The sequence below is a fragment of the Felis catus genome, chromosome E1 (assembly GCF_018350175.1).
Source record: "Felis catus isolate Fca126 chromosome E1, F.catus_Fca126_mat1.0, whole genome shotgun sequence".
NCBI classification, from domain to species: Eukaryota; Metazoa; Chordata; class Mammalia; order Carnivora; family Felidae; genus Felis; species Felis catus.
In genome coordinates this window covers 31,435,074-31,457,897 of record NC_058381.1, presented here as the reverse complement: position 1 = coordinate 31,457,897, position 22,824 = coordinate 31,435,074, and the positions used below count along the sequence as shown (strand labels likewise).

The window sequence follows — 22,824 nt, the reverse complement described above, 5'->3', positions numbered from 1 at the left end:
TGTCTACTAGGTGCCAAGGGTATCTCATTATGATTTTGATTTGCATTTCCTAATGATATTGAGCATCTCCATAGAGCTTTTTAAAAGGCAAATCAGATCATGTTGTCTTTGCTTGAAACCCTCCAGTGGCTTCCTGTGACGTGGAATAAAACCCCAGCCTCCTTATTCTGGCCACAAAGCCCTCTCTGATCAGCTCCTGCCTACCTCTCCTTCCACAGCACATGGAACTCCTTGGTCCACCTATACTGGACACCTTCCTGTTCCTTGGACACACCAAGTTTGTTCTTGAAATCTTGGAGGATTTCATCCTTGATTGTCCTGCTTTCCCTCTCTAATGGCCAGCTTTTTCTCTTCACTTGGAGCTTAGTATGTTACTTCCTCCAAGAAGACTTTTTGGACTCTCCAGGCTTCAGACTCTAGATTTTTGTCAGCCACTCTCCTGCCCCATCACCATTTCATCCTCCACCCTAGTGCTCTGAGGCTTTTCTCGAATATTCGTTCAGCCCCCTTTGCCTATAAGAAGGGAAGCTCCCAAAGCTTATCTCACTGACTGCTCAGGTTCTGGCTCTCAGACCAATGCCTGGCATGATGTAGTCACTCAAAAAAAAATTTTTTTTTTTTAAAGTTTGTTTATTTATTAGAGAGTGAGCTAGCAGGGGGAGGGGCAGAGGGAGTAGGGGAGAGAATCCCCCCTGTCAGCGTGGATGGAGCCCAATGCGGGGCTCCAACTCCTGGACCGTGAGATCATGACCTGAGCCGAAATCAAGGGTCAGACATTTAACCGACTGAGCCACTCAGATGCCCCTCAATAAAAATATCTTTAATAAATGTTTTTCCCCCTCTAGATTTTATATGGCTTAAAATAAAAATCTTTATCCTTGCTACGAGAGACTGTTTCTTCATTCTTTTGTTTTCCACTTAGATGGTTGGTTGTCCAAATAACATCTAACGATTCATACCACTTCCATTCATTTCAAACACTCCTTCATCACATTTTATATTCTAATACAAAGATGTCTTTCTGGAGGCTGTTCCGTTTGATCTGTTTAGTCCTGTGTTGGTATCATACTATTTTAATGATTCTAAGTACGTGTTTTCATGCCTTTGTGGAGTTGGTCAGTGAAACAGATGGCATGGCCAATTTGGATAATTTGAAGAGAGTTTAATCAAGGTACTATTTATTCAGCAAGATATTGCAGGGTTTAAGGAAACTACAGGAGCTAGTTCATTATCCTGTGCTATTAACTAATATCCCTATGCATAAATAGGCAAGAGGGAAGTTTTGCCAGAACTCAAAGGAAAGAATGATGAAGAGCCTTGAGAGTAGAGGTGCTTTTGGTGGAAGGAGTAGATGGAAAAATATCCAGATCTCACTGTCCTCTTTCCCTCCCATTTCCTGCCAGTGCCTGCTGTGTGCTGAACTCCATCAGAAGGGAGAGGGCAGGGGACCTGGTGATGTGTTCCCTACAGGCCAGGCCTCAGGGCATAGAGCAGGGCAGAAGAGTGTGGCTGGGGGATCTGGAGGGCAAAAGGCATTCAACACATAGGAAAACTCTAAAAAAAAAAATGATTGGCTTTTCTTGTACGTATACTTTACCAGTGGTCACAGTCTTATGCAATTTGTTTACATTAAAACCAGTCTCTGTACTTGGAATCTCTTCTGGTTTTGTCTGTGAGTGCTTTACCGGCTACCAGCTGTTCTGTTTATTTGCAGCCCATTCCCTGTGTGTGGCCTTCCATCTGAAATCTAGTAGACTTTCATAAACTCCCTTTTCTATTCTTCCAGCCCAGGCTGAACAATCAGATCCTGAAGCCCTGCTAACTAGCAGGGCTCTTGCTCTTTGTTGGACACTTAAGCAGTAGAAGTATTTTGTGTGGTAGACCCCTTTCCTTGCCGCCATATTGTTCCTGGACTTTGAACTTGATTGGGGGTGGAAACTGGATTTATTTTCTTTATCTTTTTTATTTTAATTTTTAATGTTTATTTTTGAGGGAGAGGGAGACAGAGTGTGAGTCAGGGAAGGGCAGAAAGAAAGAGACACAGAATCCAAAGTGAGCTCCAGGCTGTGAACTGTCAGCACAGAACCTGACATGGGGCTCGAACTCGCAAACTGTGAGATCATGACCTGAGCCAAAGTCGGATGTTTAACCGGCTGAGCCACCCAGGCACCCCTGGATTTAATTTAGATTGCCACATTGGGGTACAAAGATTCAGAGCTGCATCCCAGTCTGAGTATTTTGATGAGTCCAGAGTATCTACTCTGGTCACATGGATGAAAGATCGGAGCGTGAGTCTTGCCTTTGCTTTCTTGGCATTTTACACTTGGCTTTAGGCCAGTTTTAACTTGAATAGCCAACTTCCCTGGTACCTCCCATTTCAGTCTTCTCTTGTTTTGGCCTAGCCCCAGTAGGACAATGAAAGAAAAGAATGTCTTAGTCTTTAGTAGAATAAAAAAGCAAGCTCTGATTTTGAAGTACAACTGGAGAAAACCTTAGTCTAACTTAGCAGAGAAGTTTAAAATTTCATTGAAAATTTTAGTTGAATCTAAAATTTCATCCTGTAAGGATAATTTGTAACAGTTTGGGGGGGGATGTAAAATTTAAAAAAGTCCTCTTTCACTAAACACTCTTACTGTCTTTACCATTCAGAAACTTGTGGAAGGGACTTTCAGTGTCACCGAGACCATCTCCCTTCCTTAACAAAAAGGGGTTGATGTGCCTATACAGTGGCAAGTCACGGAGATGGGGGGAGAACCTTGTTCTCCTGAACCTATGTTCTATCCATTATACCAGCTTGTTTCTCATTTTGAGCCCCAAATTGACTTTCTAGGATAGGTTGCTAACCAGTCTTTACATACCTCTCTAGCTGGGTTGGAAGCAACTTGAAGGCAGTAACTAAGCCTTATACTTCTAAATCCATATAACTATGTGTATTTATTGTACATGCTTTGCACACTGAATGAGTTCACTAAATTTCTGTTGAATTCAATAGATCAATGCTTTTTTGTTGAAGAATTAATGATTTAGGAAAAAAGAGCTAAGGGGTTACTGAAGACAAAGGCTTTTGGAGAAATAAAATGTTGACCATATTTGGTTAGAGAAAAGGGTCAGAGGATTCTGAGTTAATGATCTTTCTGAGTATTGACAGTTAATTTGCTATTCACTCAGCTGATGTCTGTGTAAGGAAAAAAAAACTACGAGCAAGTTAAACTGAGAAATGTTCAGTTTTAGGGTGGGGGTTAGTTTTTATTTTTTTGCAGATAGAGACGTTCTCTGGGTCTCTTGCAGTCTGGGTGGGTAGGACTGAGAGGGAGGAAATATGTTATGGGCTGATAATAGGAGTATTGCCCTGCAGATAGTACTTCCAGAGAAGGCTTGCAAGAAGCATATTTCTTCCCGCTTTTACTTTTTCAGGGGAGATATTCAGGCATTTCTGGTTTTCTTTTCATGAGTTGTGTTGTGTTACTGAACGTGATCCAGTTACCGCTGGAATTGAAAATGCGACAGCGCCTCCTCCCTTAATCCCTGAGTTCTCTGTGGAGGACCAGGAGCCATCTGGATGTCAGGAGAGGAAGCGCTTAATGAGCTCCTTTTTGTTTTGCTCCAAAGACTTTTGAATTAATTGTTAAATTCCCTTTAACTGAGAAGCCTACCTTTGCTTTGATACGGTATTAAAGGGGTGCAATTCCAGGGGCTCCGTGATGGACATATGCACCAACAGCTGTTGCTGTGTGTTTTGACTCTCTCCCCCTGGCTCCCCACATCCATGGCCCTACAGGTGCCTGCTGTGGGGAACTTCTGACCTGTCCTCTTGGTTCATGGTGCTTGATCTAGGCTGTTTCCAGGTGGCTTGGCCCTCCTGTGAGACAGACATCAATTGCAAAGATCAGAGTGGGCTGGCTTTTGAAGAGGTTTTTCAAATTCTGCTTTGCAAACCTGCTGAGAGATGCGGTGTTCTTTCATGTTTCCATTCCAGCTGTCTTTTGAGAGGGCAGATGGAGGGTCTTCTTGTGACCAGGGGCTATTGATATTGGCTGCAAATTCATTTGAAATTAATTTCTACATTTTTGTCACAGGTATCTAACAGCCATTGTATTTCCTTGATCTTGACATCGCTGTAGCAAGGCTGCCAGTGATCAAGAAGGAGAACAATTTCATTATACTCACTAAGGGAAAAGTTCTCATTCATCATGGGGGTTATATCGAATGCCGTTCTTCGTTCTCTCTTTTGCATGATATTAGGTCCTGAGTAATAGCATGACTATTACAGGATTGTATTAGTTATGTAGTTAAGCTTCTAGTGATACTTCCTTATGTAATCATTAATACATTTATTGACTGCCCACTGTATGCCAGACACCATGGGGTTTCAACTTTACCATTTTCTATTCTCACAACAACCCTACAAGATAGTTGGTATCTTTGTTTTACAGATGCATAAAAAAGCAAAACAAAATAAAACTGAATCTAAGATTTAATTAAATCCCATGTTAGGTATGTATATGGAGAGGCCTTTGGTTTACTGAGTCTGAGATCTGTTTTCTTTGTACTCTTCCAGGGGGTCATAAGTAAGCCCCCTCTCTTTGTTTTATTAGGATAAAACACCCATTTGTTTGCATATCATCCCTGGTTACTTTCATACTATAGTGGCAAGAGTTGGATAGTTCTCACAGAGAACATGTGGTCCACAAAGCAAAAAATAATATTATCTGGACCTTTAAGAAAAAAGTTTGCCAAGCCCTCCTGATAGTAGCCACATCATTAGCAAATAGGACAGTTTTTCTGGCTGCATACTGCAGTGACAAAATCCAGAGCCTGTCTGTTCATCTGTCTGTATCGTTTTTTTCATTTTTGTTTCCTTTTGTCTTCTAAATATTTTTGTTAGGATTCTGTAGTGGGTAGGGGCTTTTACCTCTGAGTCTCAATGCCAGTTATTAATGGTTTGATGGATTTATTAAGTGATTTCCTGTCAGGACCTTGAAATAGATTGTTTGAGATTCTAAATGGTTTTGCCAACTGTAAGTTTTTCTGTGTGTCTGTCTGTCTCAAGGGGAAATGAGTCAGGTAATGGAATAGTCTGACGATTTAGCAAGTTCAGTAGCTCTCGTTTTGAAGATGTTTTCACCTGACCTTGATGTACTATTATGTTTACAAATTCTAGCTAAGGTAGGTTTGAAGAAATAGGAATATTAGCTTCATGCTCCTCAGCCTTGCCTATGCGGACAGAAGTTTTGTGAGGCAGCAGTTTTCAAATTGTCTGTGTACATAAACACTTTAGGATGCTTACTAAAAACACATGTAGATTCCCAGACCCTCAGTCCTGGAGATTCTGAATCCGTGGGTCAACTGTAGGTGTCCCTGATGCTTCTGAGGAGACTGGGGAGTGCAGTCCTGTCTTAATGCAGTGATTCTAGGTACTCCACATAAGGATAGTATCCATGACTGTTTTTTTTTTTTTTAAATCTTGGTTCAGTTTACCTTGAAATGTGAATGTTGTAAAATTTATTTATTTAAGTAAAACATCATAGGAAAATTATGCTGCTGTAAATGTATTTTAACTACTACTTTCTTGTACTACTGCTAATAGTGACAATAAACATTTTGTGTTTTATGTAGTGCTTTATAGTTATGGAGTTCCTCATTATACACATCTCATTTGCTTTTTATGTCACCCCTTGAGGTATAGATGTGGCAACTAATATAACTTTGATTTGTCAAACAAGGAAACAGATTTGGAAAACAAGTGATTTCTGTATTCTACAGCTAGTAAGCCATACCTCTAGAATTCCTGTACACCAGTTCTAATTTCTAGCCTGGTGTTCTGTGCAGTATACCATAGTGTCCTTATGACACCTCTTTTGGTTTTTAGAGGAAAGTATAATCATGTGTAACTCATTGCCTTCTGATAAGAAGGATGAGTTGTGCATAATTAAATCCTTCGGTAATCTCCCATAGGTGACTCACTGCGGAGTTGATAACCAGCATATACAGATTGGCAAATCGGTTGTCTTTATAGAACTTCCCTAGCACGGAAGAAGAAATGTCTCTCCTTTCTTTGACAGAAGCTTTATAAGACATGTCGGGAGATGCAGGAGAGGATCATGGACCTGCTTGTGGTGGTGGAGAATGAAGACGTAACCATTGAGCTAATTCAAGTGAATGAGGATTTGAATAATGCCATCCTTGGATGTGAGAGGTGAGCTGATGGTGCACCCTCCCCTCTTCCAATTCTATTTTTCCCACCAGTTGCTCAGCATTCTTATAAGAGTGTCTACCAGGTGAACCTCAGTTAAGATCAAGAACAACTTCAGGATAAGGCCGCCTTCCTTCCAAGATAGGGAATGTTGTCCTGGCCTTCTGGGAGCTTGTGATATGGCTTGCAAGAATGAGAGCACATCTGAGCAGTGCCAGGAGCATTCTTAAGCACTCTCAGGCTGTATATAAACATTTGACCATGGTGGGGCTTGGACCTGATACTGTCTGCACAAGAGTACATTATAGACTCAAACAAATGAAGAGTGTAAACAAAGCAGGGAGATTTATTCTAAGTTTGAGATGGACAAGAACATAGAATGTGCACAGGAGATGGGAGGATATTTTATTTATTTTTTAAATAATTTTTTAAAGTATATTTTTCTTTGAGAGGAAGATAGAGAGCAAGCAGGGGAGGGACAGAGAGGAGACAGAATCCCAAGCAGGCTCTGCACTGCCAGCACAGAGCCTGATGCTGATGTGGGGTTCAAACTCACGAATCACAAGATCATGACCCAAGCTGAAGTCAAGAGTCGGATGCTTAACCAACTGAGCCATCCAGGCACCCTGGGAGGATATTTTATATGAAGAAAATAGTCTGTGTAAAACTGTACCAGTCAGTAAGGACATTTTCTGTATGAACATAGATTTTTTTTAATTGCCATTCAGAAAAGTATGAAGGCAAAATTGTAAATATACTAAAATGTTAGTGACAAAATTATTTTTTCCTAAATTTTTTTATCATTGTGATCATGTAGAGAACATATGCTTTTGTTTCTCTCTCGATTTTATTCATTGTATAACAAGTATTGGTATAGCCTATTTTTTTTTAAGTTTATTTATTTGGTAGTGGAGGGGCAGAGAGAGAGGGAGAAAGGGAATCCCAAGCAGGCTCCACACTGTCAGCACAGAGCCTGATGTAGGGCTCAATCCCATGAACTGTGAGATCATAACCTGAGCTGAACTGAGTCAGATGCTTAACCAACTGAGCTACCTGGGCGCCCCTAGTCTATGTTTTTAAATGCTTTTGATAAACCATTTTGTATTTTTGTTTAAAAAAAATTTTTTTATGTTTATTTTCGAGAGAGAGAGAGGGAGAGAGACAGACAGAGCATGAGCAGGAGAGGGGCAGAGAGAGAGGGAGACAGAATCCGAAGCAAGCTCCAGGCTCTGAGCTAGCAGCACAGAGCCCGACGTGGGGCTCGAACCCATGAACTGTGAGATCATGACCTGAGCCGAAGTCAGATGCTCAACCGACTGAGCCACCCAGGTGCCCTATAAACCATTTTTTTAATAGTTGCATAATAATAGTCCATGTTTCTCACAGTTATTAGGCATTAAGTTGTTTCTAAGTCATTCATCAAAATAAGAGTCTTATAATCTATTGTAATAGGCAAGCCTATAAGTCAGAAAAATATCTTAAATCGTATGTACAAACATAAACACTGGGAAATTGGAATAAGTACAGTGGAACCAAGTACAAGAGGTCTGTCTGGTGAGAATAGCAGCTGGACTTAATCTGGGTGGAGAGAAGGCAGGGGGAGTGTGTCTGAGGAGGTGCCATGTGAGGAGAGAACTGCAGAATGAGTGGTCGTTGGTTAATAGGAGCAGAGCAAGAGCTTGTACGGTATGTGAAGCTATGGAAAGTAGACAGGCCTGGGGGGAGAATGAGCATCCAGAATCCAGCCCCAATCCAGCCCTGTGGCATGCCTAGACTGACAAGTGACATCTTCCTCTGTTTTCATGTAGAGTACTGTGTATAAACATAGCTTCATGTGGAATCTAACAAAAACAAAAAAACAAGAAAAGCAAAAACAACACAAAACCAACTAAGTTCCTAGGTGCAGAGGAACATGGTGGTGGTTGCCAGCGGTGGGGAGTAGGAGAAATGGGGGAAGGGGGGGTGTCCAAAGGTAAAAAAATAAAATAAAATAATTAAAAGCAAGGAACAGCAGCCAAATGTAATGTGTGGGCTTTATCCAACTTTGAACACACTAATATTAAAAAGCATTTAGATACTAATGGGTGAAATTTGAGCATGGATAGAATATTAATATTTCAGGACTTAAGGGGGGAAATATAATGGTTAAATAGGTGGTTCAGTTGGAAAATGTCTTTATTTTTGGCGAATACCTTCTAAAGTATCTACATATGAGGGGCATCTGGGTGGCTCAGTTGATTGAGCCTCCAACTCTTGATTTTTGGCTCAAGTCATGATCCCAGGAGCATGGGACCAAGCCCTGCATGGGGCTCCATGTTGAACATGGAGCCTGCTTGAGAGTCCCTCTACCCCTCTCCCCCTTTCCCTCTCTCCCTTTCTCCCTTTCTCCTTCTCCCTCTCTACTCCCCTTCTCATTCTCCTCTCCTCCCTCTCCCCGACTCACGAGCATGCTCCCTCTCTCTCTTACTCTAAAAAAAACATAAATAATACAAAATGTCTAGGGATGAAATGTCATAAAGTATATGATTTTAAATATTTCAGTGAAAAATCTATAAAGCAAATGTGGCAAAGGTACATGGTTATTAAATTTAACTGATGAATAAAAGGGTGTTCATTATACTGTTCTTTTTACTTTCCTATAGGTTTGAAAGTTACCTAATAAAAAGTTAAAGCAAATGAACCTGGGTTAACAATTAATGTCACCTACATAAAACAACCTATTTTGGCAATTTTAAAATGTTGTATAAAACAGTTGTACATAAATGAACCCATAGGTGTATTTTAGGGATCTGAGAAGAGAAAAAAAAGAAAACCCTAGTTCCAGGAAAGTCTCATGTTCTCTTTCCAAACCAATCCGTAGGACTTCCTGTGAAGTAATTCTAGAGCCTCTGAGCTCCCCATGCTTTTTCTAGATCCTCCTTTCTCAATAGGAGTGATGTTGGCATTTGGAGTGAGACAGTTTTCCCTTGTGTGGTCCCTCCTTAGTGATTCAGAAGGGAAATAGGGAATAGGACTGGATTCAAGTTTGTTTTTTGTTTTTTTTTTATTCAAATCTTGATGATTTGGGGAAAATTGCTTACTTTTTTAAGACTGAGGTTTGTTCCTGTTTGTTAAAGATAATACTACCTATTTGGAGGGTTTCATTTTTGTTTTGAAAATTAAATGAGTTAATGTATATAAAAGCACCTTGGGGAATGCTAGCCCGTTGATACTCATTAATTCTATCTCCTCCCCATTAGCATCCCTCGGGGCCTTTTAGAATTTTTTCCATTGATCAAGAATGAACCAGGAGAATCAGTGAAGTAAGACCAATAGCTATGAATAGGTTTTTTCCTTCACTATCTCATATGTACTGCCTATCAGAGACAGCAGCCATTCATATGAAGGGATGACTGGGCGTTGGCTGAACGCTGAACAAACTCATGCTGTTGCCTTTGTTTTCTGTGGTATGACTCAGTAAGTGGAAAAATAAGGAAAACCGCATGGTTTTCATCAGTGCTGCCTTCTGGTTTTCATCTTGGGGAATTCTATTACAAACCATTAAGACCACTGACTAAAAGCTTCCTCTGAAGGGAAATGTGTATTTACTTGGTCTAGGTATCAGGAGATTGGGTTCCTTCTGTGAACAGCTCATTCTCATTCAGCTCTGAACCATGTGTGTTAAACCCAACTTCAGTCAGTGGTGATATAGAAACACTGAAGTTTTAAGATTCAGAGAGAATTTTTTCACCTCTAAAGGATAATATTCTTGGTGTATTCATTTCTTACGGCTGCCGTAACAAATTATCACACATTTTAGTGTCTCAAAAAAGCATGAACTTAACTACCTTACAGTCCCGTAAGAGCCTGAAATGGGTCTCACTGGGCTAACATCCAGGTGTCAACAGTGCTGTGTTCCTTTTTGGAGGCTCTAGAGGAGAATCCGTTTGCTTAATTTGTGCAGCTTCTAGAGCCTGTCCACAGTCCTTGGCTCATGACCCCTTTCCTCCATCTTCAAAGACAACATCATCCAGTCAAGTTTTTCTTACGTTGTTTCATTCTTGCTTCCTCTTCTGCCGCCTCTTCCACATTAAAGGGTCTTTGTGCTTACATTGCTTGTCTGTGTAATCCAGGATAATCTCCCTATTAAAGTCTCCCTTCCATTTGCCATCTAACCTAACATATTCACTGTTCCGATGATGAGGATATAGAGATCTCGGACAGGGGGCACTCTTCTATTCATCACAGTCTGCTCTCTTGTTCCCTAAAGATTCACATCCATCCATATGCAAAGTACATTCACCCTATTCCAACATCCCCCAAAGTCTCTGCCCTTGACATCTAGGGAAGAGTTGTACAAATAAGAAAACAGAAGTTTGTTACTCAAGGCTGGATCTGTGAGGGTTGTTCATACCCAGCCTATAACTACCATACAAGAAACCAATGCCATAAGTAGGTGGAAGAAAAAAACATGTGTTTTAGAAAGGGAAAGAAGCTTACATGTTCCAATTTAGGAACCCTAAGCGCATGTTCCAAACTTAAGGTGTGTAGGTTCTTTCAGTCAGTGTGTTACGATACTAATACTACATGATTCTGAAGCAACTCTCAGTTTGCAAAGCATTTCCACATTAATCCACTTGTATTATCTTTCTAGGGGTTGCCCCAGAAAATAACATTCTGAGGAATTGCTTCAAATGCTGCTTGTCTCTTTTAGTAGATGGAGAACTGGGATCAAAAGTTATATCCATGATTCTATAGCTACTCGATAATAAAGCTGACACTTAAACCTTGGACTTGTGCCTTCAACTTCATTCTTCTTCCAAACCTATTGTTTACTTATCTGCTCCTCTTTTATTCCCAGTGAACAAGCAATGTACAAGCAACTTAAGTTGTAAAAGGTCAATATGTTTAGTAGGGATCAGGTCTCTTTATAAAAAATGAAGATAAACAGTGAAATTATGTTAAAAAATCTTTGTATTTTTATGGAACATTATTTATAATGGCAGAATTGGAAGCAACTTAAATGTTTGAGATCAAGAGTAGTTAAATGTGTGCTACATCCCTAAGGTAAGATCTGCAGTTCACTAAAAATTGCATTTCTGACTAGAAGAATGCTCACAACATAACAATTATGTGAAGTATGATTGCAACTAAAGTTCAACATAGATTTACAGAAAAAAATTTACAGAAAAAATACAGGAAACACATCATGTTGTTAATAGGGACGATTTCTAGGTGATGGAGTTATTATTATTTGTTTTTAATACGTATTCATTTTGTCACAGTTTTCTCTTAAAGCATTATTACCTCTATAAACTGGGGAAAAGTTATTAAAGTACTTCATTGGGAGTCGATGGGGATGAAGTGGTTTGTCTTTGTTCCTGAATATTTGAATATTAATAATTTGTAAAGGATTATAGCATTTTCATATTTGTTTTCTTTTAAATGCTTACATTTTGCTAACTCAAACAGATTTACTCGGAACCAACAAAGGATTTTGGAGCAAAACAGGAACCAGAGGGAAGATGCCAATGTAAGTGAACAGAAATGTAATAAAATAAGCAATTGAACATTTTATAAATTGTATAGTAGGGAGCAAGGCTTACCTAAGAAAAGTCTTAAAACGGAGGAGACATTAACAATTTGGAGTGATTTTGGTGGTGTAGAGTATTTTCTGTGACAACTTGATGTTACTAAGTTAATAAGAGGTCATAAGATTGTCTAAGCAGCAACCATGTACATGGTGAGATGTGATTAGTAGGAGTGTTGCCTGTTGAATAGAGAATTCTCCTTGAGTTGCATCTAAATAGGATTTTCCTTTCCCCCCAAAAAACAAAAAAAGTCTCTGGGGAGAAAGCCATGATAAATTACCTGATACATTTTTTTCTGAATTTTGTTTTTGGTTGCTTTGTTTTCAGACTACCAGTGAACCTTCTGCCCCATCCTGTGATCTCTTCGACCCAAGGCTCAGCCCTCCAATGCCGAGGGCCACTCTGGGAGAACTCAACACCGTGAATGCTCAGCTTTCAGACTTAAGTAAATAAGCACATAGGCCTTTTCAGCAGAAGAGCTTGATGTGAAACTGTGCTCTTGGTTTCTTGATTAAATGCAACCTGAGAAAGACTGAAGTCAATTTGAATGTCAGAGAACTATATCAGGAGATGCAATTATTTATTGGCATATGGTTGGGTCAAATCCAGTACAGCCATGGGATGTATCTGGGGGAGTAGGTCCCTGAAACTCATCCCCCTGGTTTAGAATCTCATCCAATTCACCTGCCTGCTTTTATAGAGGTAGTTCAACTCCATGGCCAAACTTAAAACTACTCTGAACCACATACTATATTACCTTGAGTTTCTGTGCTATGTCACAGCATTAGGTAAGGGAATTATTTGATGCAGATAGAGAAAGTCGGGAATTAAGTTGACTGATCTAAATGCTGGTGAAATGGAGAGGGGAAAACATGGGCTTTTGTGGTAGAAGTCCAAGTTGAAATCTCTGTGGTCTGCCACCTTTTAGCTACCCAGCCTTGGAGACTTTCCTACCTTAGGGTGTCTCACTTAGGATTCTAGGAAGTTAAGAGCTTGGGGGAGGAGAGGGTAGAGTTCCATATATGCCCTAGCTTCTTACTTTTGTGTTTGATGAAGTAAGACACACAAAATCTCTTCCATTCTAGATCAGTTTGGGATTTTAGAAAACCCAATATATTAACACTTGTTACCTTTACAATATCCTTTTTTTTGTGTGTGTGGTGGAATTTCTTTCCAGTTACCATTAATAATGTTCTTTAGTTTCTGTTTGAGGAAATCATATGATTTTACGGTGGCAGAAATATCTGAGTCTCTCTTTTTGCTTTTAATTTTATTGCGGAAAATCCAACAGAACAACTGAATGACAAAATCTTTTAAAGCCAAGTCCATTTTATATTCTAGATTTCAGGTCTCCGAGTCCTGTTGTAACAAACAACTTGAAACCCAGTCTTCATCCACAGGTGGATTTGCTAGCCTGGGAAGATACAGAAACACCCCTGTAAGTATGTCAGTAAGAATCTGGAGCTAATACCAACTCATTCTAATTCCTCATATTCAAGAAAGCATAAGAGAAAAAGTAGAGACTTAGGAATTGGACAGTCCTGAGTTAGAATCTCAGTTCTGCTTTCTACCAGCTTGGTGACCTTGAATGAGAAACTTCACCAGCGTGAGCCTTCCTTTTTCTTCTGAGAGTACTTTCTAGGATTCTTACAAAGATTCTGTAAGATGCTATAGTACCTCCTAATTAAGCAGTCGATACATAAAACCTTCCATAAATTGTTATTTTTCAGTGGTAACAGGGAAATTGAATGACAAGAGAGTAAAACCAAACAATGGCCACACAAGTTACAGAGCACTTGCCACTTGTTGGGCACTTTGCTAAACTGTGTTTGTTTATTCATTTAATCTTTGCAAAAATTTTTGGAGCTGTGCTGTTACCATTATGCACATTTTACAAGAGAAAAGGCTGAGACTTAAGGAATATAAACTGCCCAAGTTCATATAGCTATGCAGTAGCAGGTCTGATGAACTGATAGTTCACTAAAAAGATATACAAATGACTCATAAACATAGTGATGCCCAACCTTATGTACAGTTACAGAAATATAAAACTACAATGGCTTTTTTTAAACCTCTCAGATGGCTAAAAGTCTAAATGTTTGTTAACCTGCTTTATTGGCTATAGAAAGACAGATTCTATCACAAAATTAATGCAGTTCTTATGAGGGAAACTGGCAGTATCTATTAAAATTATAAGTACATTCACATTTGAACCCACCATATCTCATTTCTAGGAATTCATACTCGCTTATGCAAAATCAGTTGTTTACAAAATTATTCCTTACAACATTTGGGCACAGCTAATAATTGGAAACAACTCAAGTATGCATCATTGTGGCCTAGTTAAATATCTAAATAATGTATTACCAGGCAGCTGAAGGACAAAAGTAGGCTGTCTGTAGGGGGACAATCACCAGTGTATTATAAAGTGAAAAACTGCAAAGTAATGTGTGTACTATCTTGCATTTGTGTAAGAAAGTAAGAAATAATGTAAACATTTGCCTCTTTGCATAAAGAAATACAAGAAGGATTCAGAAGAAACTGAAAAAGGCAAGTTTCCCTTAAGGTTAAGAGGCAAGATAGAGTAGATACAGCAAAAAATAAATAGAAGTTAGATTTTCTTTACATCAGAAGCTGTTGTTTTTTCCTTTTAAATGTATATATTTTAGGTAATAGGCGATGCATTTCCATGGTTCAGGTATCAAAGTGATACCTGAAAAAGTGATATGAAAAGATATACAAGGACATTACTTGATCTCACCCCACCTCCATCCTTTCTGTCCCCCTTCTCCTTATGTCACATTCTGCTGCTACCCTATAGCCACTTTATTTGTCCTTCCAAAGTGACTTTAGGTAAATAATGAATATGATTTTTTTCTCTTTTTATTAAATGCAGCACACTGTACAAACTCTGCTGAACCTTGCTTGATATCTTGACATATCTTGAAAAAAGTACATATGTTTTTATATCAGTGGATTTAGATATATTTAAAAATTTTTTTTTTTTTAACATTTATTTATTTTTGAGACAGAGAGCATGAACAGGGAGGGTCAGAGAAAGAGGGAGACACAGAATCTGAAATAGGCTCCAGGCTCTGAGCTGTCAGCACAGAGCCCGATGCGGGGCTCCAACCCACGGACTGTGAGATCATGACCTGAGCCAAAGTCGGACGCTTAACCAACTGAGCCACCCAGGCGCCCCTAGATATATTTTTAGAGTTGCCTAGTGTTTTTATCCAGTGTGAGCAATCACTGCATTACTTTTATATATTAAAAAAGGAGTGGGGGCAGGGGGCTGGAGGGAGAGGAATGAGAAAGGAGAATCAAACTGAGAAGAAAGAGGAAAAAAAAGGAGGGGGGGGTAGTTGGAGAGGGAAGAAGAGGACCAAGGAAAGCTTCCTGAGTTGGGAAATGATAGTGCCAGTGGCTATGTCATGAGCCATTAGTTGGGTCAGTACCTCTGGTCTTGATTAAGTGTGATGCAAATAATGTTTCAATGCTGTAGGCAGATTTCCAGGAAGTTGCTTAGTAAATAATGTGATCTAAAGTAACTGATTCTGTTTTCCTTTATCCTGCAAATCATGTTGAGTAATGAGAAGGAGTGAAATATAGATGAAATCCTATTACACAAATATCTCTATAAAGCTTATAAAAAGATAAAACACTAGCTAATAGCTGCTTATTTTATTTTATTTATTTTTTGAGACAGAGAACATGAATAGGGGAGGGGCAAAGAGAGAGGGAGAGAGAGAGAGAGAGCGCGAGAGAGAGAGAGAATCCCAAGCAGGCTCCACACCCAGCACAGTGCCCAATGCAGGGCTTCATCCCATGACTGTGAGATCATGACCTGAGCTAAAATCAAGAGTCAGACACTCAACTGACTGAGCCACCCAGGTGCCCCATAGCTGCTTATTTTATTTTATTTTTTATGTTTGTTTATTTTTTTTTAAATTTTTTTTCAACATTTTTTAATTTATTTTTGGGACAGAGAGAGACAGAGCATGAACGGGGGAGGGGCAGAGAGAGAGGGAGACACAGAATCGGAAACAGGCTCCAGGCTCCGAGCCATCAGCCCAGAGCCTGACGTGGTGCTCAAACCCACGGACCACGAGATCGTGACCCGGCTGAAGTCGGACGCTTAACCGACTGCGCCACCCAGGCGCCCCTATGTTTGTTTATTTTTAAGAGAGCACACACGAGCAGGGGAGGGGCAGAGAGAGAAATACAAAATCAAAAGCAGGTTCCAGGCTGTGAGCTGTTAACACAGAGCACAACATGGGGCTCAAACTCACAAACCACAAGATTATGACCTGAGCTGAAGTCGGACGCTTAACCAACTGAGCCTCTCAGGTGCCCCATAGCTGCTTATTTTAATCTGTAATATCATGGATCTCATGCTGTAGTGTGCATAAAAATCACTTGGGGGATTATTAAAAAGTAAAATTGCTGGTCCCCAGAAATTCTAACTCAGTAGAAAGACTCTTTAGTTTTAAAAAGCATCCCAGCTGGGGCGCCTGTGTGGCTCAGTCAGTTGAGCATCTGACTATGGCTCAGGTCATGATTTCATGGTTCATGAGTTCAAGCCTTGTGTCAGACTCGCTGGTCTCAGCACAGAGTCTGCTTTGGATCCTCAGTCCCCCTCTCTCTGCCCTTTCCCCCACCCCCTGCTCTCAGAAGTAAATATTAAAAAAAAGCATCCTGGGAGAATCATAAAGCAGCACTTTGCTGATTATACATTAGAAACCCTATAACAGTTGTCCACCCGGTATCCAGATACCAAAGTAATTGTAGTTCTGGGAATTCACTGGAGTAAAAGATAATGTGTAATATCAGTATTTTGTTTCCTATACAAAGACTTTTGTATCTGTTTTCTGATTTTTAAAAGAGCTTATACATGAGTGAAACTATAATTAGACCAGGTTTTTAACAGTGTCAGGAATTGAAGCACTGAAATTACCTAAAGCATATGTTTAGGTTAAAGCCTATTCTAGATCACATATGAAAGGCAAAACCAGCCATCAAAAATGTCTTAGGGTCTTAAGAATTTTCCACCCCTCTGTGTTTATTCATTATCACAGAACAAATGAGTAATGGAATTATTCATGACAGAAAGGAATCTGGAGAAACAGTGATTATGGGATAAAGTAATAGGTCATATTCATAGTCCACTTACTATCAGGGAACACACTAACAAGAATAAGAAATGTTTACTAATTACTTACAAGTGCTGGAAGGTGGGCACTCCATCATTCTCATTTCTTCAAAAGTGAAGGCTAAGGAAGATTAACCTGCCCAAAGGCATTGCCCAACTAGTGCAGAAACAGGATTCAAATTCAAGTGGATCTGATTTCAGTGCTTGCTTTCTTTTTTTCTTTCTGTGCTTTAATTAATTTTTTAAAATTTCCATAAGGTAAAGTTGACCTCTTTGTTTTTCTTTTGTGTGCAGTTCTATGAATGTTAACATATGTACGGATTCATGTAATCACCATCACAGGGTACAGAATAGTTCCATGACCCCCGAAACTCCCTTGGGGTATTTATTTGTAATGCTTCCCTCCCACACTCACCCCCCAGCAACCACCAATCTGTTCTCCATCACTACAGTTTGCCTTTTCAAGAATGGTGTCTAAACAGAATCATACAGTATATAATATTTCTAGAAAAAGTTCTGTAAAATTGGTGTTTGCTTCCTGTATTCTGAACCTTGGTTATTAAGTGCATGTATATTCAGGATTGTTGTGTCATTTTGGTGAATTGACCCTTAAAGAATTATGCACAGTTCCTTTTTGTCCCTTGTGAGTTTCCTTGTCCTGATGTCTACTTTGGTACTAATACAGCCACATTAGCTTTCTTTTGATTAGTGTTGGCGTGGTATATTCTTTTCCATCTTTTCACTTTTAAGTATATCAAAATATTTGAAGTGAGTTTCTTATAGATAGCATATAGTTGGGTCATGCATTTTTATGTATTCTCATAATTTCTGTCTTTAATTGGTATGTGTAGACTACTTATATTTAATGTAATTATGTTTGAGTTTAGGTATAGCATTATATTATTTCTTTTCTGTTTTTCCCCTTTGTTGCTGGTTTTTTTTTTTTTTCTGTTTTCTCTTTCTTTCACCTTTTGGATTATTTGACTGTTTTCAGTATTCCATCTTACCTACTGTGAGTTTGACTGTAACTTTGTGTAGTTTATATTAGGAGGGAGGGGACTGGTTGTTCTAGGGACTGCAATGTACATAATATTTTAGTCTGCTTAGAACCAGTATTTTACCACTTGAAGTGAAACGTAGAAAATTTAGAGAACCTTCCTTTATATTATAGTTATTGTATATATTCTACATTGAAAAAATACCAGCAAGCAGTTATAATTTTTGTGTACAGCTCTCAAATATATTTTAAGGAATTCGAGAAGACTAGTCTTTTTTTTTTTACCCAATATTTGCCATTTATATTGATCTTTTTCTTATTATTTTCTTATATAATTTCCCTTCTCTCTGAAAAGCTTTCTTTAGTGATTCTTTTAGGGCAGGTCTATGGGCAGTGAAAATCTCGTCTTATTTCATGTGAGAATGTCTTTATTTCATCTTTCTTCTGAGGGATGTTTCAATGGATGTAGAAATCTGAGTTGATGGTTTTTTCTTTCAGTTTTTAAACATTACTCCCACCACCTCTTCTGGCCTAAAATGGTTTCTAATGAGAAGTCTGTATCCATTCACATCATTGTTCTCCTGTAGGTAATGTGTTGTTATCTCTTATGCTATGCTTTCAATAATTTTTTTTCCCCTGATTTTGAACAGTTTGATTATGATATGTCTGGGCACGGATTTCTTTTGGTTTATTCTGTTTGGGATTTGCTGAGAATATTAGTTCTTGTGGCTGCCATCAAAAAAATCACAAACTGGGTGGTTTAAAACCACAGGAATTTATTTTCTCCTAGTTCTGGAGGCTAGAAATCTGAAATTCAGCAGGGCCACACTCCCTGCAGGGCTCTAATGGAAGAAGCAATTCTTTGCCTCTTCCAGATTCTGATGATTGTCGGCCTTTTTTTCTGATTCCTTGGCTTGGCTCACATCACTCCACTTTCTGCTTCCACCTTCATGTTGCCTTCTCTGTGTATTTCAACTCTGCCTCTGCTTTTCTCTTTAAGGTCACTTGTCTTTGAATTTAAGGTACATTCGAGTAATAGAAGATGATATCACCATCTCAAGATCCTTAACTTAATTACATCTGAAAAGACCTTTTTTTTCGGGCTATCTGCATGGCTCATTCCATTAAGCATCCAACTCTTTTTTTTTTTTTAATTTTTTTTTAATCTTTATTTTTGAGAGAGAGAGAGACAGTGTGAGTGGGGGAGGGGCTCAGAGAGAGAGAGAGAGACACAGAATCCAAAGTAGGCTCCGGGCTCTGAGCTGTCAGCACAGAGCCCGACATGGGGCTGGAACTCACCAGCCCTGAGATCATGACCTGAGCTGAAGTCGGATGCCCAACCAACTGTGCCACCCAGGCACCCCAAGCATCCAACTCTTGGTTTCGGCTCAGGTCATGATCTCACAGTTCATGGGTTTGAGCCCCACATCAAGCTCCATGCTGAAAGTGCAGAGCCTACTTGGGATTCTCTCTCCCTCTCTGCCCCTCCACAACTCACACTCTCTCTCTCTTTCTCTCTCTCTCTCTCTCTCTCAAAAATAAATAAAAACTTAAAGAATTTTTTAAAAAGACCCTTTTTTTCAAATAAAGTAACATTGACAGGTTCCAAGAATTAGGATAAGGACATACCTTTTGAGGGTGGAGGGCACCATTCAGTCCACTACACTGCATTTCTTGAATCTGTGGGTTTCTGTCTTTCACCAAATTTGTGAAGCTTTCAGCCTTACAGTTCTTCAGATATTTCAACAGTACACTTTCTATTGTCCTTCTGGGACTTTTGATGACACAAATGTTAGCTCTGATATTGTCTTGTAAATCTCCAGAGTTCTGTTCATTAGTTTTTTCACTTTTTTTCTCTGTTTTGTTGTTGTTGTTGCTTTTTGTTTGTATTTTTAAGATGGGATCATTTCTATTGATTTATGTTCAAGTTTGCTACTTATTTCCTCTCTCATCCCCATTTTGCTATAGAGCTCAATCTGTAAATTTTTTTAAAATTTCAGTTACTGTATTTTCCGATTCTAAAATTACTATTTGACTCTTCTTTAGGTCTTAGTTTTCTTTGAAATGACTTTCTATTTTTCCAGTTTTTTTCATGAGTGTTCACAGTTGCTTATTGAAGCATTTGTATAATGGCTGCTTTAAAATCTGAGGTAGTTTTAACGTCTCTATCCTCTTGATATTAGCGTTTGTTGATGGCCTTTTTTATTTTTTGCCTGTTGAAATTTTCCCAGTTCTTCACATGCCTAGTAATTTTGGATTGTATCTTGGGCGTTTTTAATGTTATGAGACACTTGCTCGCTATTTATTTATTTATTTATTTATTTATTTCAAATCATAGGATTTTAGTGTTTATTTTTGAGACAGAGAGACAGAGAGGCAGAGCATGAGTATGGGAGGGGCAGAGAGAGGGAGACACAGAATCTGAAGCAGGCTCCAGGCTCTGAGCTGTCAGCACAGAGCCCGACGTGGGGCTTGAACTGACAAACTGTGAGATCATGACCTGAGTTGAAGTTGGATGCTCAACTGAATGAGCCACCCAGGCGCCCCAAGACACTTGCTCTTATTTGAATCCTGTTGAAGATGGTGCTATTTTGATTTTAGAAGGCAAACAACCTCACTAGATGCATGCCGCAGTTTCAACCTGCCTTTTTTTGTGCTGTCGTTCTAACATAGTTATGTTTTCAAAGACTTTGCAGTGCTTTTCAGATCTGCTTCATGTGGGCCACCCTGAGGCCTGGATGGGTGTAGATTCATTTCTCAACATCTTTTGCATCCTGACTGGGATCAGATCCACAGAGACACAGATCAGGAAGTGAGCCCAGGATTTCATAAACAACTTTAAGGTTGATTTTCCACATTCCTTCCTCTTTGTGATTTCTCTAGCACTCTGCTTTTCTAGGATTTGCCCTTTTGGTTCTCCAGTCAGAAAGCTTCAGTTAACCTACTATATGTCGTTTATTTCCTTGATTATGCTTGTGTCTAAAACCAAATGGTGGGACAGAAAGAATGAAAACAACAAAACAGAGTTTGCCCTGCCCTCTGGCATCACAGTTACACCTGTTGGAAGGAAGGGTCCTCTCAAATTTTTAAGCCTCTACAGGTCCCTGTTGGCTTCTGCTGTCACTCCAGCCATTTTGGGATTGCCTCAGCTTTAGAGAGGGAGAGAACAGAAAGGAAAGGAAAAAAGAGAGTAAGGAATTTCCACACTATCTCTGAGCATTAGGACTTCTCTTTTCTGCTCCTTGAGTGAAAACAGAAGGGCTTCTCCTAGAGCTGTCTGTCCTTACTTCCCACTCTGGGGTTTTAGGCTTCATTGCATTCAGGTTCTGGAACACCAGAGGTGGGGGAAGAAAGGTACTAATGATCTGTGGATACTCAAATTCCAGTCCTTCCCAGTCATCCTGTAACTATTGACTTTTCAGTCCTCAAATATTTGCCCCATGCATTCTGTTCTGGTTTTAGAGTTGGCTTTGGTAGGACAGATAGGGCAAAGTGTATTTGGTATAGATTAGAACCAGGACCCTCCCCACCTTCCTGCCTAACCTCTACTCTGTATTGCGTCTCATCCTTCAGGAAATGATGGATGGTAGCTACTCTGATGGAAAGGTTAAAGGCTTGTTCTCACTAGTATACCATGTATACTTCAGGGTCTCAGGGCTGCCACTGCCAAGGGACACCTTCTTTGTCTTTACTCCTTGGTATTTGGACATCAAAAGCTGGTGAGCATGAAAACCAGATGGCAATTGTTACATAAGATTAATATTCCATTGCAGTCTGAAAGTACATTTTAGGTTTTGTTTGTCGGAAGTCATCTTACTTTTTGCATTTGTGTTCTCGCTGTAGGGTAATCATACTGTCTTATCATACTCTCCTAGGTTTGCCCAAAGGACCGGCCAAAACATCACCGCAAACCATACATATGAGAGCGTAAGTAATGAAACTTCCTGGGCAGCGCACCTAGTCAGCAGGTTGTCATGGCTAAGAAGGAATTCCTGGTCATTAAATCTTATGTTCTGTTCAGCGTTTTGGTATATGTCCTATAACGTGTTGACAGCCCTTGTTAGGACTTCTCTTTGTCTTCTTTTTAATCTTTCAAGATGGACAAGTTGAATCTTCTGTTAGAAAAATGGTTAAGGATCAAAATTCCTTTAGTGTTTGTTTACATTAGCTGTCTCCTCCTTTCCTTCCATCCTCTTTGATAGACTTCAGACAGGCTGTCTCATTCCTACCACTCTGCTGGCACACCTCTTGTCAAGGTCTCCCGTGATCTCTACATTACCAAATCAAGTACTGCAATTTTCAGTCCTCGTCTTACCTGCTTTATCAGCAGCAGGTGACAGTCAGTCACTTCCTCCTGTCTTGCACATGTGGCTTTCAGACACCACTCATTTTTTTCTTCTCTTGCCTCCTTTCCACTATGTCTCCTTTACTGGTCCCCACTCTTCTACTGGCCTTTGAGTCTTGGAGATCCCAGGGCTTAAGTTTCAGACTTCTGCTTTCATTCTTCCATGGTCTTCTGGTCTCTTATCTTAAAATACCATTCAGATTCTGACAACTTGTAATTGGTATCTGCAGCCCATGATCTCCCTTAAACTCAGAACTCAACTTTCCGAGGAAACTCTTCTTGCTTTCTTCCTAGTCCTGGCTCTCCACCTGCACCTCCTGTACTCTTCCCCACCTCAGTAAAGGAACCCTCCACTATCGCAGTTGCTCAAGTCAAAACCTTGGAGACCAGTGCTTGCTCTCTGCCTTTTTACCGTTTCTCTTCGAACAGTGTATCCATTATCTAGCTGCTTCTCATGGCCTGCACTTCTGCATTGCAGTCCAAGCCATCAGAGGGATATTGCAGTGGCCTCCTAAGGTTACCTTGCTTTAGCCTTCACCTCCCTCTCCACCCTCACTCCCACTGTGC

The 22,824-nt window shown here is 39.7% G+C and overlaps 1 protein-coding gene across 5 annotated transcripts in view; it reads left to right on the top strand.

Moving 5' to 3' along the window:
- The window catches only part of TOM1L1 (target of myb1 like 1 membrane trafficking protein), a 49,138-nt gene that overhangs the window by 21,050 nt on the left and 5,264 nt on the right, over window positions 1-22,824 (top strand). For all 5 annotated transcript variants that reach the window (XM_045045037.1, XM_045045034.1, XM_045045035.1 and 2 more), the window contains 5 exons: window positions 6,063-6,196; window positions 11,645-11,705; window positions 12,091-12,208; window positions 13,105-13,201; window positions 21,788-21,839. In XM_045045037.1, coding sequence (XP_044900972.1) covers window positions 6,063-6,196; window positions 11,645-11,705; window positions 12,091-12,208; window positions 13,105-13,201; window positions 21,788-21,839 — 462 coding nt within the window. The remainder of the gene's footprint in view (window positions 1-6,062; window positions 6,197-11,644; window positions 11,706-12,090; window positions 12,209-13,104; window positions 13,202-21,787; window positions 21,840-22,824) is intronic.